We start from the raw sequence: 16,745 nt of genomic DNA, 5'->3' as shown, positions 1-16,745 counted from the left end.
GGTGCGCCCTGAATAAGCGTCCCGCCCACCGCCCTCGACTAGTAGAGCCGTCCCGATGGTGCTGCAGGGCATTTTCACAAAAACTTCCAAGAAGAAGACCAACCACGAGGCTGAGCCTGCTTCCCCGAATCGCTCGCCCACGCATCATCACTCGCCGCGACACTCGGCCTCGTCGACGTCGCTGCCCGAAAGACGGAGCAAGCCCAGCGCAAAAGACCACCGCTCCGAACGTCATCGCCGACCTGACTCGTCGTCGCCCTCCAAGAAGTCTTTCTCCCGCTCCTCCACCTTTGACCGCAACACCCACCCGCTCAACCTCCCGCCCGAAGAGCGCCGCAGGCTGTCCGTCTTGTCCGCCATGAGCGATCAACAGCAGCCGCCCAGCTCCCCCATGGACGCCGACTCGCCCGCACCGGCCAACGGCTCTGCCGAAACCAACGGCGACAAGGCTGCTCCTCCGCCACCCCCACACAGGACCCCTACCAGCCCGCCGCCCCAGGCCGATGCTGTCGACCCCGAGGCCTGCAAGGCCGCCGGTAACAAGTTTTTCAAGGCAAAGGAGTACGACAAGGCCATCAAGGAGTACACCAAGGGTAAGATTTTGCTACGGTTTGTGTGGTGCACATGCAGCTCTGGACTTGTATCACGCCTTGAAAAAATTTCTGACCCTTCCCAGCCATTGAGGCCGACCCCAAGTCCGCCACCTACCGGTCAAACCGCGCCGCCGCTCTGATTTCTGCGAATCGCTTCGTCGAGGCTTTGGACGACTGCAAGGTTGCCGACGAGCTCGAGCCGAACAATGTCAAGATTCAGCACAGGTTAGCGCGCGTCTACACCAGCCTGGGCCGTCCGGAGGATGCCCTTGATGTGTACAACAAGGCAGAGGCGAGCGCCAAGGACAAGGCGGCCGCTCAGGCCATGCTCCAGCACTTGAACCAGGCGGACGATCAGCTGCGGACGGGCACTTCTGGTTCGCTGGTCATCCACGCGCTCGACTCGGCTGAGCGCGGCCTCGGAGCTGGCGTGAGCGTGCCGCGCAAGTGGAGGCTGATGAAGGGCGAGGCGTACCTGAAAATGGGCAACGCCAACGCGCTCGGCGAGGCTCTGAGCCAGGCCATGACGCTGCTGCGGAACAACAGCCAGGACCCCGAGGCGCTGGTGCTCCGGGGACGGGCATTGTACGCGCAGGGCGACGATGACAAGGCCATTTCGCACTTCCGTCAAGCGCTGAACTGCGATCCGGACTTTAGGGATGCGGTCAAGTGGTTGCGGACAGTGCAGAAGCTGGGTCGCATGAAGGAGGAGGGCAACTCGCTGTTCAAGAGCGGAAAGTACCAGGAGGCCGTGGACGTTTACACGCAGGCTTTGGAGGTGGATCCCATGAACAAGGGCACCAACTCGAAGATTCTGCAGAACCGCGCGCTCTGCAACATCAAGGTGGGACTGGCGTATTGAATGACAGACCAGTGCTAACAGCAAACAGCTCAAGAACTACCAGCCGGCCGTGGATGATGCCACTCGCGCATACGAGCTCGACAACACGTACGTCAAGGCGCGCAAGACAAAGGCCAAGGCGCTGGGTGAGATGGGCAACTGGGAAGAGGCGGTGCGCGAGCTCAACGCCGTCAAGGACGCCAACCCGGGAGAGCCCAACATCCAAAAGGAGATTCGCAACGCGGAGCTGGAGCTCAAGAAGAGCAAGCGCAAGGACTACTACAAGATTCTCGGCGTTGACAAGGACGCCGACGAGACGCAGATCAAAAAGGCCTACCGCAAGCTGGCCATAGTGCACCACCCGGACAAGAACCAGGGCGACGAGGCCGCGGCCGAGCGCTTCAAGGACATTGGCGAGGCCTACGAGACCTTGAGCGATTCTCAGTACGTAGGAGCGAGCGAGTGCGCAGCAGGAGAGATGTTAACAGACATGCAGGAAGCGCGCGCGCTACGACAGCGGCGAAGACCTCATCGACCCCTCGGACATGATGGGCGGTGGCATGGGCGGCGGGTTCGGCGGCATGGGCGGCATGGGCGGCGGCGTCCAGATCGACCCTGAGATGCTGTTCAATATGATGGGCGGGGGTATGGGAGGCGGCTTTGGCGGTATGGGCGGTATGGGTGGTGGTGGGTTTGGCGGGCGCGGCAGGGGCGCCCAGTTCTCGGGCGGGTTCCCGTTCTAGAAGGAAGAAGTTGGGGAGATGGTGGGCTTGGGGGTGTGTTGTGGGGTTGGGTTGGGGTTTGTGGGGTGCGGGTGGGGGGAGGACGAGATCAAAGTTGCGGCTGTTGCTGCGACTCTTTTCTCTTCTCTTCTTGCTCTGCTCGATCTGGCCGCTCGTCTGCCTGCCTGTCTGCCTGTCCGCCTCATCAGCTCAGCAGGCAGCACCTCGCAGCCCCACGGGCTGGGAAGGGATCAGCCCCCCAGACGCGCCAGCCTACCCCACCCTACTGTCTATCTCCCTCCCTACCTACCTGGCTACCTACCCGCTTCCTATCCGCCACTCACAGCCCTATGGCACCATTACCTGTTGTTGTCGTCGTCGTTGTTTGCCGTTTCGGTTCCTAGAGAGAGAGAGAGAGAGAGAGGAGACGAGATCATATTTATGGCTTGATTGATTGATGATGGATTGACGATGGAGAAAGGGGGGTGCATATAGAATGGATTGGAATGGAAGAAGGGTCGTACGTACGTATTGACGGCTTAAAGACATGAACTGGGAGGGATGGGGGTGATGGTTGGGGTGGTTGGGATGGTATGGGCAAGGGGTTGGGTGAATGCATGTATGTGTTTTTTGTGAGTGGTTGCGTTTGTGTGCGTGAGTGAGGGGGGGAGTGAGGGTGTGAGTGGAGAGGTAGGTGGGTTTATCTTGTCTTGTCCTTCTCGTCCTTCTCTTCTTCTCAACTCGACATGCAAAAAGAAAGAAAAGAGACTGCCACTGCTAGCACAACGGACGGCAAATGAAGAGGATCAAAACCCTATCTACACTGCACCCGCAAGCACTGGGTAATCACTGCACCCACCTACCCATCCACTGTCTGCTCCCTCTCCTGTCCTCTCCTACTTTCTCCTACGCTTCCCCTCTTCTTTCTCATCTCCTGCCCACTGCTCACCGCTCCCCAACCGCACCACACCACAAGCCCACACCCCCCGCCGCAATCACCCCATCTCTGCTTCCTCCCCCTCCCTCCAGTGAGTGCGTGCACGCACTGTGCCGTACCGTACATACATACACAAGCAAGCACGCAAGCACGCAAGCCACAGCACAGCACAGCACTAGCGCGCAATACAAGCCAATACTCCTTCCTTCTCCCTCTCCCTCTCCGCGCCGCGGATGTATGTAAGCGTAAAGCGGATGTACGATGTACACGCCACCTATAGGCACGGGCACGGGCACAGGCATGGCATGATGAGAATGAGTGAGTGAGTGATGACGACGGGATGGGAGGGCGGTGACGGTGACGGTGACGGCGATGGTGGCGGCATCGAGCATCAAGCACAGAGACAGCAAAGGACGCAGAGGCAAAGTAAAGCAAGTAAAGCAAGTAGCACACCCACCATCCATCCACCGGCCCACCCACCCACCCACACCTCACGCCTCAACAGCCCTCAACCCAACCACAACCACGCCACCAGCAGCAACAGCAGCAGCAGCAGCAGCAGCAGCAGAGGCGTAGACATCGTCCCATACGTGCGTGCCTCAACCTGTGTCTTTGCTTTCTTTCTTGCTTTCTTGCCTGCTTGTGTGTGCAATACACAGCTTCAATATGTATTCTAGGGGCCCAGCATATAGGCCAGCACTCGCCTTTCTCCCACCGCCTGCCTACACGCATACCTACATACTCGATCTCGATCGCGATCGCAAATCCGCGCACCGATCGACGATGCACGTACAGCGCGCGCGGGGGAGAGCGGGGAGCAGAGGACAGCAGCGCGGGGAAGCGGGTGCGGCTGGTTGTGCGTATGTGCGTGCATGTAGGTATGCATGCTGTGTGTGCGTATATGCTGTGGTGTGGAGGTGGATGTGGATGTGCAGCCAGCCAGCCCACCGGTCAGGCGGGCAGGCAGCAAAAAGAAAAAAGAAAAATAACAAAGAAGGGAAGCAGACAAAAGGACGGCGTGCGCGCATATATGTATGTATGTACGTACATATATACCTCGGCGTACGGTAGGGGACCAGATGACAGAAACCCACACCGGCAGCGGCCGCATGTAGGTACATACACGTACATGCAGCAGACATGGCATAGCATGGCATGGCATAGCAGGCGACTATCGTTTCCCGCATAGCATCGCAGCACGAGCGATCGCAAAAGCAACCAACACCAACAACACAACGACCTCAGCCACCTCCACATCCAAATCCATACATACTACGTGCATGACAAGTGCCACCGCCCGACCGCCCGCTCCGCTCCGCCACGGCAAGGCACCACCTACTCTAGTCGCGGCCGCGCACGCCGCAGCCCATGTACCGGTTCATTTCCCCCATAACGCCATACCGTCTTTTTTCGCTGCCTGGAATGCAGCCGCTTCATGCACGTCCCGTACACTGCCTCGCTCGCCACCGCCGTCATCGCGCGCCGCTCGCGCTGCGTCTACCTTACGACAGTTCCATGTCGTCGCCGCCGCCGTTGGGCACAGACAGCGTGACTGCGCCTGAGCCGCCAATGAGGCGTTTTTCAAACTCTGCGACAAACTACGGACGATGCGTTAGCGGGGGTTGGTAGTAGGGAGAATGGATCATTACCTTTGCGCTGCGGTCCTGGTCGTAGAAGAGCAGGTACGCGCGCTGGACGTCGTCGATGCTGACTTCGGCCGCCTTGCGCTTCTGCGCCAGCAGGTGCGAGGTCGTGATGAGGTTGCTGGCGTAGCGGAGGTTCGTCTCCTGGCCGACCTTGGTGAGGAGGGCCAGCGCGTCGGGCGAGAGGTCAATCTCCTCCTCCTGGGCGCGGATGGCGAGAATCTGGCGGATCTCGTCGGGCTGGTACGCGTGCGTCGACACGATGACGACGCGGTCGAGGAAGTCGAGCGGCAGCCCGTGCGGACTCGTGTAGTCGGTGCCGCGGATTTTCGTGGTGCCGCGGTTGCTGGCCATGATGACGATGGGCGCGAGCTGGTCCTCGAGCGCGCGGTTGACGAAGCTGAAGCACTCAATGTCGAGCATGTGCACCTCGTCGATGAACAGCACGCCCGGAACCAGCTCCGCCTTGCCCTCCTCTTTCCACTCGGCCACCTTGGTGTTGATCTGCTGCCGCACCTCTTGCCGTATCTCGCCCGTGTCGCCCGAGAAGAGCGCCAGGAAGCCCTGTGTGCGCGAGTTGATGACATCGATTTCGTGCAGACTGACCGTGTGCACCACCTCGCGCCGCTGCTGCAACTCGCCGTCCGGGCACTGTACAAACTTGGTGTCGGCGCCCATGGCATCGTAGTCGCGCGAACGCGTGTACGACCGGCCCAGCTTCGTGATCTTGCCCGACGCCTTGTCGATGGAGATGACGTCTCCCGCCATGACCTTTTCCTTGGTCATGGAATCAATCATCTTGGTGCCCATGTCGTAGACCGTCTCCATGTCGGTCGTCTTGATCGTGAGCTTGCCTTGTTTGTTGCTCTGCCGCGATTTTGTTAGTTGCTGCCCGCGAAACTGCCAGGTATACATACACCCGTCACGCTCCTGTCAATCTGAATCTCCACGACCTCGCCTTCAATCACCTCGCTCTCTTCGGTTATCCTCACGCCAATGGACTTGCGGAAAGCCTGAGTGAGAGCCTCCGTCTTGGACATTTCCAACGAGAAGATCTCGGACGACGCGAGCATGGTGAACGGCACGTCGGCGCCCAGCGACTGAGCCATACCCATGGCAATAGCCGTCTTGCCAGTGCTGGGCGGTCCGGCGATCAAGACGGCCCTACCAGCAATCTTGCCGTCCTTGACCATCTGCAGTATTACGGCGGCAGCTTTGCGCGCTTTTTCCTGACCAACAAGGCCCTGCGACGCGGCCTTGGGCTCGAGCGTGTCAGGCTCGACGCCTAGGCCGCGAATGTGCGAGTGCGCTGCGATGAGGTTGAGGCCTCTGAGCTCTTTGCTCTCGGCGACGGTGGTTATGGGCTGGGGTATGGTTAGTATGAGGCATGGTGCTGTAGGGGCGACGACATACGGCGGCCATGGCGGGCGATTGAAGATGTGATGCGCAGACGGCAGCGAGCTTGTTGCCGCGGTACCCAGCAGATGATTCGCGACGGGTCAGGACTCAGCGGGCCTGGCGGTGAAGGATGGCAGAAATGGTGGAAAGCGCCGCAATTCAATCTGGGGTAGCCTGCCGTCTCACCGTCTTGGCACCGATGCGCCCGGTTCCTGGGCGGGAGCTCGTGTTAGCGGCCTTGTTGCGTTGGGTGGCTGGCCGCTGGCTGGCTGACTGCGTGGCTGTTGGCTTGCTTTGGTTGGCGCTGGCTGGCTGTTGGCTGCTGCGTGGCTACCTCACGTAATTTCGCGATGAGAATGGATGTGGATGCCGACAGGTCTGGTGGTGTGCGGAACGAAGGGAGGGGTATGTACGTAGACGCGGCGCGCGTTACTACGCCGTTGCTTCTGGGAGAATGGAATGAGGTGCGGGTGGAGGCGTGCCTGTTCGGATTGGGGTATGCGGTATGCTTGTGATCGGTGAGTAGTGAGGGAGTGCAGTTTAGGCCTATGCGCGCTATCCCGGTTCAGGTTTGGGCGGGCAGGTTGGATAGGTACACATCTGGCAAGTTGCGCTTTAGTGTAGACTACTAAGCTCCAAAGTAGAGCGTTGCTGGTTGGACAGCATTAGCGTAGTAGCTATCACATCACCTGGGACAAAGTGATATCTCATTGCTATCACCTCTACTTTTTCCACGCACTCCATACCGACGACGCAGCATGTACATCCCACCGCTCTTCCCGAGAACACATGATTCTCAACAGCTTAAGGTCAGACATGAGTCGAGACGCCCTCGAAACCTTGCCGCGCGGACGCCGAGGGGCACCGTGCATGGTTCTGGGTTGTACGAAACCCTGAGTTTGGAGGTGCTTCATCGTTGCAACGAGTGTAGAATCACGGCAACTTTTGGCGGGTGAATGTCTCATCGTGTCTAGACCTTGGATGTTCGCAGGTGTGACTGATAATTGCAAGCATTTGAATATTGCAGAATCCCAGCACCATGACGCGAGGCGACAGGGCAGGTGAAGCGCAGTGTGCAAAAGCGAAGACAGAAATATGACAATGGTATCTCCTAATATAACGCCGAGCTCCGGGGACCCTTGAAACCACCCTGGACGTAACACGTGCGTGGAGAGAGAAAGAGAGAGAGAGAGAGAGAAAGAAGAGGAAGATTTAGATGCTCTGCTCCATCTCCTTAATGTACAGCCGGATATGGCTCTCCATCTTCAGGTACTCGTCATGCGCCGAGTGGACTTCATTCTCAATGTTTTCCTTGAGGTCGGCCATCTGGGATAGTTAGCTCTGATCAATAAAAACGTCATCAGGAAAAATTACCTTCTTCTCCGTCTGCTCAATCCGTACTCGCCGCCTCTCCATGTCCCGTCCCTTTTCTCCCCGCTCCTCTGCCAAGCGCTTGTGCACCGCCTTCAGCTCCTCCATGCGCACCCGCGCCGCCTCGGCCTTGTCTTCCGCGCCCTTACGCAGCTTGTCCGTCCGCGCAGTCACATTGCTCAATTGCTTCTGGAGCAGCTTCTCTTGGCGTTCGACGTCGCGCACGTTGTTACTACGTTCGCTCAGCGCATCGCGGTGCCGCGCCGCCTTGGCCAGCTCCTCCTCCTCACGCTGCAGGTCTCCGGCCAGGTCAGTCAGTAGTCGCGTGCATGTTGCCACATCGGCTGCGACGGCGCCGAAAGTGTCACTGCTAGTCTGCAAGGAGCGGCTGCGTCTGTCAAGGGATTCAATGGCAGCCTTGTCGGCGGTAAGGTTCGCGTTGAGGTCTTTGAGCGAGGCTTCGAGCACGGCGGGCGATTGCGTCGTGTACGGGCGTAACTTGGAGGCTTCCTGGCGCACAATCATGGTCGCTTCGGTCTTGTTTTCGAGGAGCTCCTTCAGACGGCGCTGGTCCTCCTTGACCATCTCCAGCTTCTCAACCACCTTTTCCTGGCCCATCTTGAGGTCCAGCAGACGCTGCTTGAGTTCCTTTTGCCGCTTCTCCTTTGCCCTCATCTTGTCTTCGGTGGCCTTGCGGTTGCGCTCCAGATCGGCCAAATGCGCTTCCTTGTCCTGGTTCTCGTTGTAAAGCTGTTCGATGCGCAACTTGGTGCGCTCCGACTTGTTGAAGTGTTCGTCAATGACGCTGGTTTGCGACTCACGGAAACGGATAAAGTTGATGATGTACGAAAAGATTTTGACCAGGCGCTCGCGCGTGGGTTTGTACAGGTCTTGGAAGGTAAAGTCACTGATGCCGCACTGCTGGAATTAGCGGGTGCAAAGAAAGGTTGCGGGGTATTGGGGTGTTTACCTCGAGCAACAACTTCCTCATGATGATGAAGAAACCCATCAAGTCCCGAGTGTCGGCGGTAAAGATGCGCTCAGAGTCGGGGCCAACCATGTCCTCAGCAGCAGCTCTCATGGCGGGGGCCACTGTTTCGCGAGTGGTATTCATGAGCAGCTCGGCGAACCATTCAAAGACTTTTTGGATTTGCTGCGGGTTGGGTTTCTGGAGATCGGCCGTGGAGAAGTTGATGCCAATGTCGCTGATGCATGATGCGATTTCGCGATCAGGCTGCACTTGTTAGCGGTGTCGAGTGATAGCGGTGTCGTTGATAGATCGGTGGACATACCAATGTCATGAACGAGTCTTCTTCTTGCTGGCGGGCGCGCGGATTGGAGTGGCCCACCGTGCTCATGCGCGGATTGTAGGCCATGGTGTAGAATGTAGAGGGGGTTGGTGGCTAGGATGGGTACAGTGTGTGCAGTGTATACGTCGTTGCGGATGAGTTCACGGCAAAGCTGAAAGTAAACAAACAATCGGCGGCGCCATACAACGGCGCTAACCGGATACATCAAGTCACGTGCAGATAGTCTGGATTGCGCAAGGCAGCGATCCGGCAGATGGCGAGGAAGCTCGAAGCGGAGCATGAAGTGCCGAATGTGAGGTCTGTGTTGGAGTTGTGTCTTGTCAATCAGCGGTAAAACGGCCCTCGACACAGGCAGCGTTTGGCAGAGCCGCGGCAGGTGTGAGGATGGACGATGACGTGCCAGCAGCGAATTTCACGGGGGCAACATCAGCCGAGATGGGAGGAGGCTGCAACACGAAAACAGGACGGAAGCTGATTGGTTCCGCCGCCTCAAGCCGTCCGCTCCGTGTGCCGCCGGACGGGCCTGGCGCACGTTGTCCATGCAGCGCGAATCTGCAAGACTTGCGGGACAGGACGCCTCTTAGTTAAAGCTTATCGCGCGTTAAGGGGCCGCCATTTGAGTGGTGGGTTCCAGAAGCGCATTGTAGATTGCGGGCTGGGGCTGCGGGCTGCGGGCTATGCGGGCAAAAGCACAAACGCCGTGGCCAGCGGGGTGTAATAAAGTAATCTGCGCGCGTTTCGGCGGGGGAATGGGTCCGGGCGTACCGCTTCGTTTAGTAAAAACCAATTGGGCAGCTGGGCTATAATACGCTGGAGCCAATCACCCTGCTGAGCAAGTGGGACAGATGAAGTCTTGCCGCTGACAGCGAGAGAAATATATGTAGTACGGTCAACGAGCAATTCAGGCTTAACCGTCGACGTCGTCTGCAGCTGTCTGCACATAAAAATAAAAGTCGACGTTCAATATAGGGCAAGGCGATCAAGTACCAGAATTTCCAAGCTCTCGTATCTCGGCCGAAGGGTCATCCTGGTAGCAGCCAGCGGCCAGGGTCGATCCGGGTGCCACGGTGGACGGCATGGGGTTGAGACAGGCGTTGCCAGATGGGGCATTTCATATCGAGATGCATGAACAGATGGCGCCGGGGCGTCGGATGGCAGCAGAGTAGATGACAGTGAGGAGCAGCAGGCACGGAAGAAGCGCCCAGCAGAGGTTCCTTTGCATCGGAGCGATAGTCAGGTACGCACTTGGCGCTGACTCGGCAACATGAATGAAGGAAGAGGCGAGAAACAGGCTTCAGATTTGCATAATCAAACAGATGCCAGACGGATGTCGAACGTGACGGAAGGCGGTGGCTGTCACGCGTGGCCGAGTCACGCGCTGGCAGAGGATGCGAGGAGCCGTTGGCCCGGAGTCTCCAGCGCGTTTGGCACGGAAAGGATGCTGGGCTTGGTGGAGGAGGTGCTGGCGGGCAACGCGTCGTCGAGTGAAACCCAGGAGTCAGGGCTGGCGTTTCAGCGCATGACAACAGGCCAATCGGGCCTGGCTGAAGCGCCCAAGACCCGCCGGGGCCCGCAATGCGCGGCGATCGGCGCTCCAGGGGCGTGTGGGGGGCCGCGGCGACGCAGCGACGCCATCGACTGCTGCAGCCGCCCTGGCTTTTTCTCCGCTGCCGGCCACATCAATCAACCGCAAACCTTCCAACCTCCGCTCCTTCTGGGATCGCCAATGATTTCTTTAAGTCGTCGTTGATCCCGATCTTTTTACTTTTTCCTCTTCCCTTTTTCTCCTCGTCGTTCCCCCATTCTCTCGTCGCCGCCAGTCGCGCGACGTCCCATTCACCTACTTGCTCTTCTCTCGGCTTGCCCTTTGGTGGCTGTCGCCTTTTCTCTTCACGACCCTTTGCTTTCGTTCGTCATCAGGTTTTGGTCATTACGACTTGCTCATTACGTTGTGAGCTACCTTGGCACTCGTCAATCACAACACTGCCCAAGTCTCCCTGACCTGATTACCCCCCGCCTCTTTGACTTGCTCGCAAGAAAGTCCGGGACCACACTCGCTACACCCATTCCCTACACGTCTACTGCTGGCCAAGTAGATCGTCAACCTTCGCTCACAACCTCAACACTACCTCAACTTCGAGGTTCACCTCTGGCCGTTCCAGTACATCATCATGGTTTCCGCTAACCTCTTGGCCCTCGGGCTCGTCACCATGGCCTCCGGCGTCGCCGCCGAGCCCTCCTGGATGATTTTCGTCAACCAGAACATTGCGCTCTCCTACTACATTGGTTGGACCTGGTTGGCCTGCATCACCGCCCTCATGGCTTACACGGCCGGCATCACCTTTGTGCGCTACGTCCGTGGCGTCGCCTGTCTCAACCAGCCGGCTCAGCGTTACTTCCACACTCCCAACGACCTGTACGGCAAGTTCAAGCGTTATCTGTTCGATGCTCCTCTCCTCCGGACCCGTCACCACAAGGAGTTCAAGATGTCCAATGCCGTCAACGTCGGTACGCTTCCCGGTCGCCTGCAGATGATCTACCTGGTTGGATACTTTGCTACCAACGTCGCCTTCTGCGTCCTCTGGATCGACTGGTCCACCGAGACGGCCATCTCCAAGGTTCTGCGCAACCGTACCGGTGTGCTTTGCGTCATGAACATGCTTCCGCTTTTCCTCCTGGCCGGTCGCAACAACCCCTTCATCAAGCTTTGCGGTATCTCTTTCGATACCTTCAACCTCATTCATCGTTGGATTGGCCGTATTGTCATCTTCGAGGCTCTTTGCCACACCCTGGCCTTCCTCTGCCCCATGGTCTATGAGAGTGGTTGGGCTGTCTTCGGTGCCGAGCTTGGTGAAAGCCAGTTCATCCTGTGGGGTACTATTGTAAGTATTGTAGACATGATTGTCCGGGCCAAGCTAACGATATAGGGTACTATTTCCTTCTTGGTCATCTTCATCCAGGCTTGCTCCATTGTGCGCCACGCCTTTTACGAGATCTTCCTTCACTTCCACGTCTTCCTCGCCGCCCTTGGTCTCGCCGGTGTGTACGTTCACTGCCAGTCCGGCGAGCTTCCCCACCTCAAGATCATTCAAGCCGTCCTGGCTCTGTGGTGTCTTGAGCGCTTCGCTCGTCTGTTCCTGATTGCCATTCGCAACTTTGGCAATGGCGGTACCCAGGCCGAGGTCGAGATCCTTCCCGGTGACTGCCTTCGCATCGACCTCAAGATGGCTCGTCCCTTTAAGTTCAGGACTGGTCAGCACATTTACCTGTACATGCCTTCCATTGGTTGGTGGACCAGCCACCCATTTTCCCTTGCGTGGAGCGACAACGAGGAGGTCTGGAGTGAGGAGAAGGGCATTGCCATGGATTCTCATGAGGGAGCTGGTTCGCGCAAGTCGACCATTAGCCTTCTCGTCCGCCGCCGTACTGGTTTCACCGACACTCTGTTCAAGAAGGCCCAGGCCACGCCCAACGGCAAATTCACCTCTTCGGCTCTGGTCGAGGGTCCTTACGGTATGTTTGAGTGCTATTCTATGTTGGTGTTGGTTCGCGGACTAACTCTTCCAGGCTACCAGGATCTTACCTCTTACGGCACCGTCATGCTCTTCGCCGCCGGTATTGGCATCACTCACCAGACGCCTCATGTGCGCCACCTCGTCGATGCCTATGACAAGAAGACGGCTGCCATTCGCCGCATCACCCTCGTCTGGGTCATCTCTTCGCCCGAGCACCTCGAGTGGATCCGGCCCTGGATGACTGAGATTCTCAGCATGCCGCAGCGTCGCGACTGCTTGAAGATTCTCCTGTTCGTCACGCGCCCGCGCAGCACCAAGGAAATCCACAGCCCCTCCAGCTCCGTCCAGATGTTCCCTGGCAAGCCCAACATTCAGTCTCTCGTCGACGCGGAGATGATGGAGGGTGTCGGTGCCGCGGCTGTCAGTGTCTGCGGTACGGGTTCCTTGGCTGACGACGTCCGCTTTGCGGTTCGTACCAGACAGACTCGTTGGAACGTTGATTTCTTCGAGGAGGCCTTTTCCTGGTAAATGCGCTATGGCCATACGTTTCCCATGTCTCGTGTTTTCCATAGCCAAAAATATTTCGATAGTGGCAGGGATTTCGGAGGCTTTGCGTCATGACTGCTGGCTGTCTCGGCTACTACGATGTTGCTTGCTGCTACTTGCTACTTGCTTCTTACTGGACGATTGCTTTCCTGTTTCTTGTTAATGCATTTCGGCATATTCTCCGCGTACCCGAAGCTACGTTTATACATCTCCTGTATCACCGGGCGGATGTATATCTAGCGAGTCCAAAGGGCCGGTCAGTTCCATTCGTTGTATAAATATCCAATCGTTCACCCATTAGTTATCTGCTTTTTCGTCTTAGTACCTACGTAGCGATAAACAAGACATGATCATCCATAGCGTTTGTTCCATTCGCCGCTTACGTTTACTGTGTAGTTTAGTTTCGCACTCGCTTCCCCCAGGCCCACTACCAAGGACATTGCCACCCTCGGCACCTGAAGTCCAGTGCCAAGGCGAGACAAGGCGTGGCAAGGCGTGACGGGGCGCGCAGACCACGTCCGAGCACCAGGCACACGCGCACAGAAACGAACACCACGACGATCACAACTTTATGCACAGCCCAAGTGCGCCTTTCTTCTCTCGCTAGGGGCGACAGGTTGCCGCTCTCTCTCTCGGCCTTGTCGCGATGCCTTCGTCCGCCGCAGCGTCTCCCACGCCGCGCTCCCTGCCTCGGACATAAACCGCGCCTATCCACGCGCATCCCCGGCGTGCCGAGCCCGCGACGGTTCCGTGGCAGGGGCACAGGCCGTGAGCGTCTACGACATGGCTACGGGTAGATACGACGTACATACGTAACGTTGGGGCAGAGCGTAAGTGATGTGCGCGCGAGATTAAAATAGGCGTCGGATGAGGCAGGGCTCTAGCTCGACACAGCCACTACTGGCCGCGCGGGCTACGGGCCGTGCGTTGGCGTGGTCTGCTGGGCTTGTGCGCACGCTGGACATCGGTGTGTGCGGTTGCGGACGGGTGGGCTCGGCGCGGTGGGCTCGGCTGCGTCTGTGCGGCTGCTGTTGAGGCCTGTGCGGGTTTGTATGCGGTTGTTTGTTTGGTGGGAGGGGAAGGTTGGTATGGTATGGATGTAGGTGGTAGGCGATGGGCGTGAGGAGTGGAATGTGGGTTGTGAGGAATGCGGGGTGGTGGCGGGTGGCGGGGCAGGAGTGACGAAGGATGAAGGATGAAATCATGAAGCAAGGGGCGGGCTTCTAGAAGGTGTGGCGAGCTGGAATACTGGTTTTGCGGAGGGTTGGTGTAGATCAAGTGGCTGATCTCCTTTCTAGTCGGTGAGGATGGATGGCAGGGTAGGATGGCTGATTGACACTTGAGCGTGACGCAGCGTGGCAGCTACATCAGATCTTGATGATCCTCTTGCTGTACTCAGCTTCCTTGCATGCTTGAATAGGCAGTGTCTTGGAGAGATCAGTCGGGTCACAGAGTGAGCCTGGATGTCGACAGGGTTATGTGAGTTGTGAGCCCCGGACGCTGACAGGGTTTATGGTGCGTTTCTTCGATGTTTGATATCTTGCGGGGTTAGCCATGTTTCGTCTTGCATTTCTGAATCTGACAGTTTTGTTGATACGTCAGTGATTGCATTCTTCTATCTTGTCGGCTTTGTGATAATAGTCGCACACCTAGAGAAACAATCCAAGAGTGGATGACAGTGCTCTGTGGGGCAACGGGTTCTCCGAAATCAGACAGTTCGGAGCATGAGCTGAGCTAAATGCTTTGGCTGCACTTACCCAGCAAAAGTTTAGGGAGAGGGGAGGGAAGTGTGGTGAGCCTCAAGGCCAAACGCATGCGTGGGAGGTGACAGTGATGCAGTGATGTAGATGCTTAACATTCACAGGTGTGGGAGCGGACAAAAATCAAATATAAAAAACAAAATGACAAAAATAGGAATCGAACTCATCTTCTCAGGCGGGCTCCCTTCTCCAAATTCGGACTCACTTATCGCAGGACAGCCAAATTGGTGTTTACCCCTTGACCAGAGCGCTCATTACTTAAGTCAGGCGACTGAATCGCTGACGAGTTCGATGCTTAGGTATTGGACTGGCCTTAATATATAGAAATATTCCTGACATTGGTGGCTGGGAAATCTGATGCTCTGACCTTGTCTCCCGCCGCTCCTACGCCGTCTTCGAACATTGGGTTTCTCACACTGACAGTTAATACGTCGTCTCTCGTCATTTGGTCTTCCCGCAACCCAGCACATTCGGCAGACACTGATTCATAGCAACATGTTGGCAACGAGTCGATTGCAAACAACAGCATAGAAGTCACATTCAGACTGATCTCATGGATTGAGAGGAGGGCTACGAAGCTGTAGAAAAAGTACACGAGCGCCAACAGGCCGCGACCCATGTCCAACGGTCTCATCTCATCCTCTCGGACATCCTACGCCACGATGCGTCCATCCCCCACTCAGCTCCCAAGCGAGCGCTTCAAGCCTCTCATGATCCGACATGTCGCGGGAGCGTCTCTGTCCGCCTGTCAACTCTTCGTCCGGCTGGCGGCTACGACTGTTCGGAATCTGCTTCTCGTTAACAACGCTTTTCGGATCGGTTGAGCTTGGCTTACATCTCTCACCGTCATTTTCGTCCTTGACGGCAGGCTCATCCTTGACGGGCTCCTTCTCGACGGTGAGCACGTCCTTCACTGACGGCTCGGCCTCGACAGCGGACTCGTCCTTTACCGACGGCTCGACTTTGACAGACGCCTCGCCATTGAAGGAGGGCTCGTCCTTGACGTATTCCTCCTTCACAGAGGCCTCATAGTCATCTTCACAGTCATCTTCGTCATCATCACTGCTGGTGCCAACCCCATCAGTCTCAGAGCACTTCGCAAGCAGGAAACCAAAGCAGAACTTACCCCGGCAGCCAGTTCACGGACGAGCTTGGAGCCCTCATGCGCGGACACTGCGACGAAACTTGCGCCCATGCCAAAATTTTTCCCGGCGGCAGGAATGTATGCTGGCCAGGCGCATCCTCTTCCTCGTTGGCGTCTTCAGGGTGTTCGACTTGGTCAGCACCCTCGTCCGTCTCCGCACGCGAATTTGCCCGTCTACGCTTGCGGGTCGCCATTGTGGCCGCGCTTTTGCCCGTGCTCTTTTGTGCGGCCGACGCGGACCGGCATTTGCGGGAGGTGTTTGTCTTCTGGCGCTGAGGGCTCCGTGTAGGCGTGGTGTTCATCGCGTCGCGAATGTCTTCAGCGTCAGCGACGGACGGTGTGGTACGCTTGTGCTGTGCTCTTGCTGATGAGCGACGACGAGTTTCTGGCTCGGAGAATGCCGGTCTGGCATCGAGAGGCGGGAGGGGCTTGAGGTATGGTAGTGGGGCGGGACGATCGAGAGGCATTGTTGCGAGATGATGAGGGGGAGAGCTGAGGGCACAGTGTTAAATATAATCCTCGCTCTTGACGTAACGGCAGTTCCCGCTTGCATTCATTCGTCTTTTGTTTGCCAGCCATTTCCCTAACCGGCCGCGGGTTTTGATTCGCTAGGACAATCGATCCGTTTGCCATTTGTCTTGGCCGAGGCGGGTGGACGCATCTTGACAAGATGGGGTAATGGTTAACTGCATTCGTGAAGGGACCTGCTTTTTGCATATACCTATAGCATTCGAGACCGTATCCTGTTGCTTTGGCCAATTTTCAAAGTGATACCACGGCGTAGGGCGGGTCGATCGTACACTGAGGCTGAAGCAGCTGTGCTACCTCACTGAATGATATCAAGTCCTAGATCGGCTGAGCAGGACGTGAGGCATGCTGCAGTGGTAGGGGCTGCTAGACTGCAGGTGACTTTGCGTGTTCCATCTATTTCCCTGTGTCGGAGCCATTTTGCTGCAGTCTGTTAT

At 57.3% G+C, this 16,745-nt stretch overlaps 6 protein-coding genes across 6 annotated transcripts; 2 read left to right on the top strand and 4 right to left on the bottom strand.

Moving 5' to 3' along the window:
• Positions 1-55: 55 nt before the first annotated feature.
• K452DRAFT_327997 (uncharacterized protein) lies at positions 56-2,177 on the top strand (the record flags this gene model as incomplete). Its single annotated transcript, XM_033544957.1, has 4 exons — positions 56-593; positions 677-1,437; positions 1,484-1,878; positions 1,931-2,177. The coding sequence occupies 4 exons, from the start codon at positions 56-58 to the stop codon at positions 2,175-2,177; spliced, it is 1,941 nt and encodes a 646-aa protein (XP_033395247.1).
• A 2,418-nt stretch (positions 2,178-4,595) lies between these two features.
• Positions 4,596-6,158, bottom strand: K452DRAFT_327996 (uncharacterized protein; the record flags this gene model as incomplete). Its single annotated transcript, XM_033544956.1, has 4 exons — positions 4,596-4,691; positions 4,743-5,603; positions 5,654-6,100; positions 6,150-6,158. The coding sequence occupies 4 exons, from the start codon at positions 6,156-6,158 to the stop codon at positions 4,596-4,598; spliced, it is 1,413 nt and encodes a 470-aa protein (XP_033395246.1).
• Positions 6,159-7,094: 936 nt separating this feature from the next.
• Positions 7,095-8,931, bottom strand: K452DRAFT_274877 (uncharacterized protein). Its single transcript, XM_033539211.1, has 4 exons — positions 8,798-8,931; positions 8,476-8,739; positions 7,509-8,423; positions 7,095-7,460 (listed from the first exon to the last, which is right to left on the bottom strand). Exons 1-4 carry the CDS (start codon positions 8,879-8,881, stop codon positions 7,347-7,349), a joined length of 1,377 nt encoding a protein of 458 aa, XP_033395245.1. The 5' UTR covers positions 8,882-8,931; the 3' UTR covers positions 7,095-7,346.
• Positions 8,932-11,058: 2,127 nt separating this feature from the next.
• Positions 11,059-12,858, top strand: K452DRAFT_231997 (uncharacterized protein; the record flags this gene model as incomplete). Its single annotated transcript, XM_033537201.1, has 3 exons — positions 11,059-11,697; positions 11,743-12,328; positions 12,383-12,858. The coding sequence occupies 3 exons, from the start codon at positions 11,059-11,061 to the stop codon at positions 12,856-12,858; spliced, it is 1,701 nt and encodes a 566-aa protein (XP_033395244.1).
• Positions 12,859-13,630: 772 nt separating this feature from the next.
• On the bottom strand, positions 13,631-14,298 carry K452DRAFT_289531 (uncharacterized protein). The gene has a single exon (XM_033540845.1). The coding sequence runs from the start codon at positions 14,079-14,081 to the stop codon at positions 13,728-13,730; it is 354 nt and encodes a 117-aa protein (XP_033395243.1). The 5' UTR covers positions 14,082-14,298; the 3' UTR covers positions 13,631-13,727.
• Positions 14,299-15,271: 973 nt separating this feature from the next.
• Positions 15,272-16,247, bottom strand: K452DRAFT_300090 (uncharacterized protein; the record flags this gene model as incomplete). The annotated part of the gene is made up of 2 exons (XM_033542296.1): positions 15,272-15,701; positions 15,763-16,247. The coding sequence occupies 2 exons, from the start codon at positions 16,245-16,247 to the stop codon at positions 15,272-15,274; spliced, it is 915 nt and encodes a 304-aa protein (XP_033395242.1).
• Between the last annotated feature and the right edge of the window lie 498 nt (positions 16,248-16,745).

Source organism: Aplosporella prunicola (genome assembly GCF_010093885.1).
Source record: "Aplosporella prunicola CBS 121167 unplaced genomic scaffold K452scaffold_19, whole genome shotgun sequence".
In the NCBI taxonomy this organism is placed as follows: domain Eukaryota; kingdom Fungi; phylum Ascomycota; class Dothideomycetes; order Botryosphaeriales; family Aplosporellaceae; genus Aplosporella; species Aplosporella prunicola.
The sequence above is the reverse complement of the archived record's forward strand: the minus strand, read 5'-3'. Positions and strand labels throughout refer to the sequence as shown.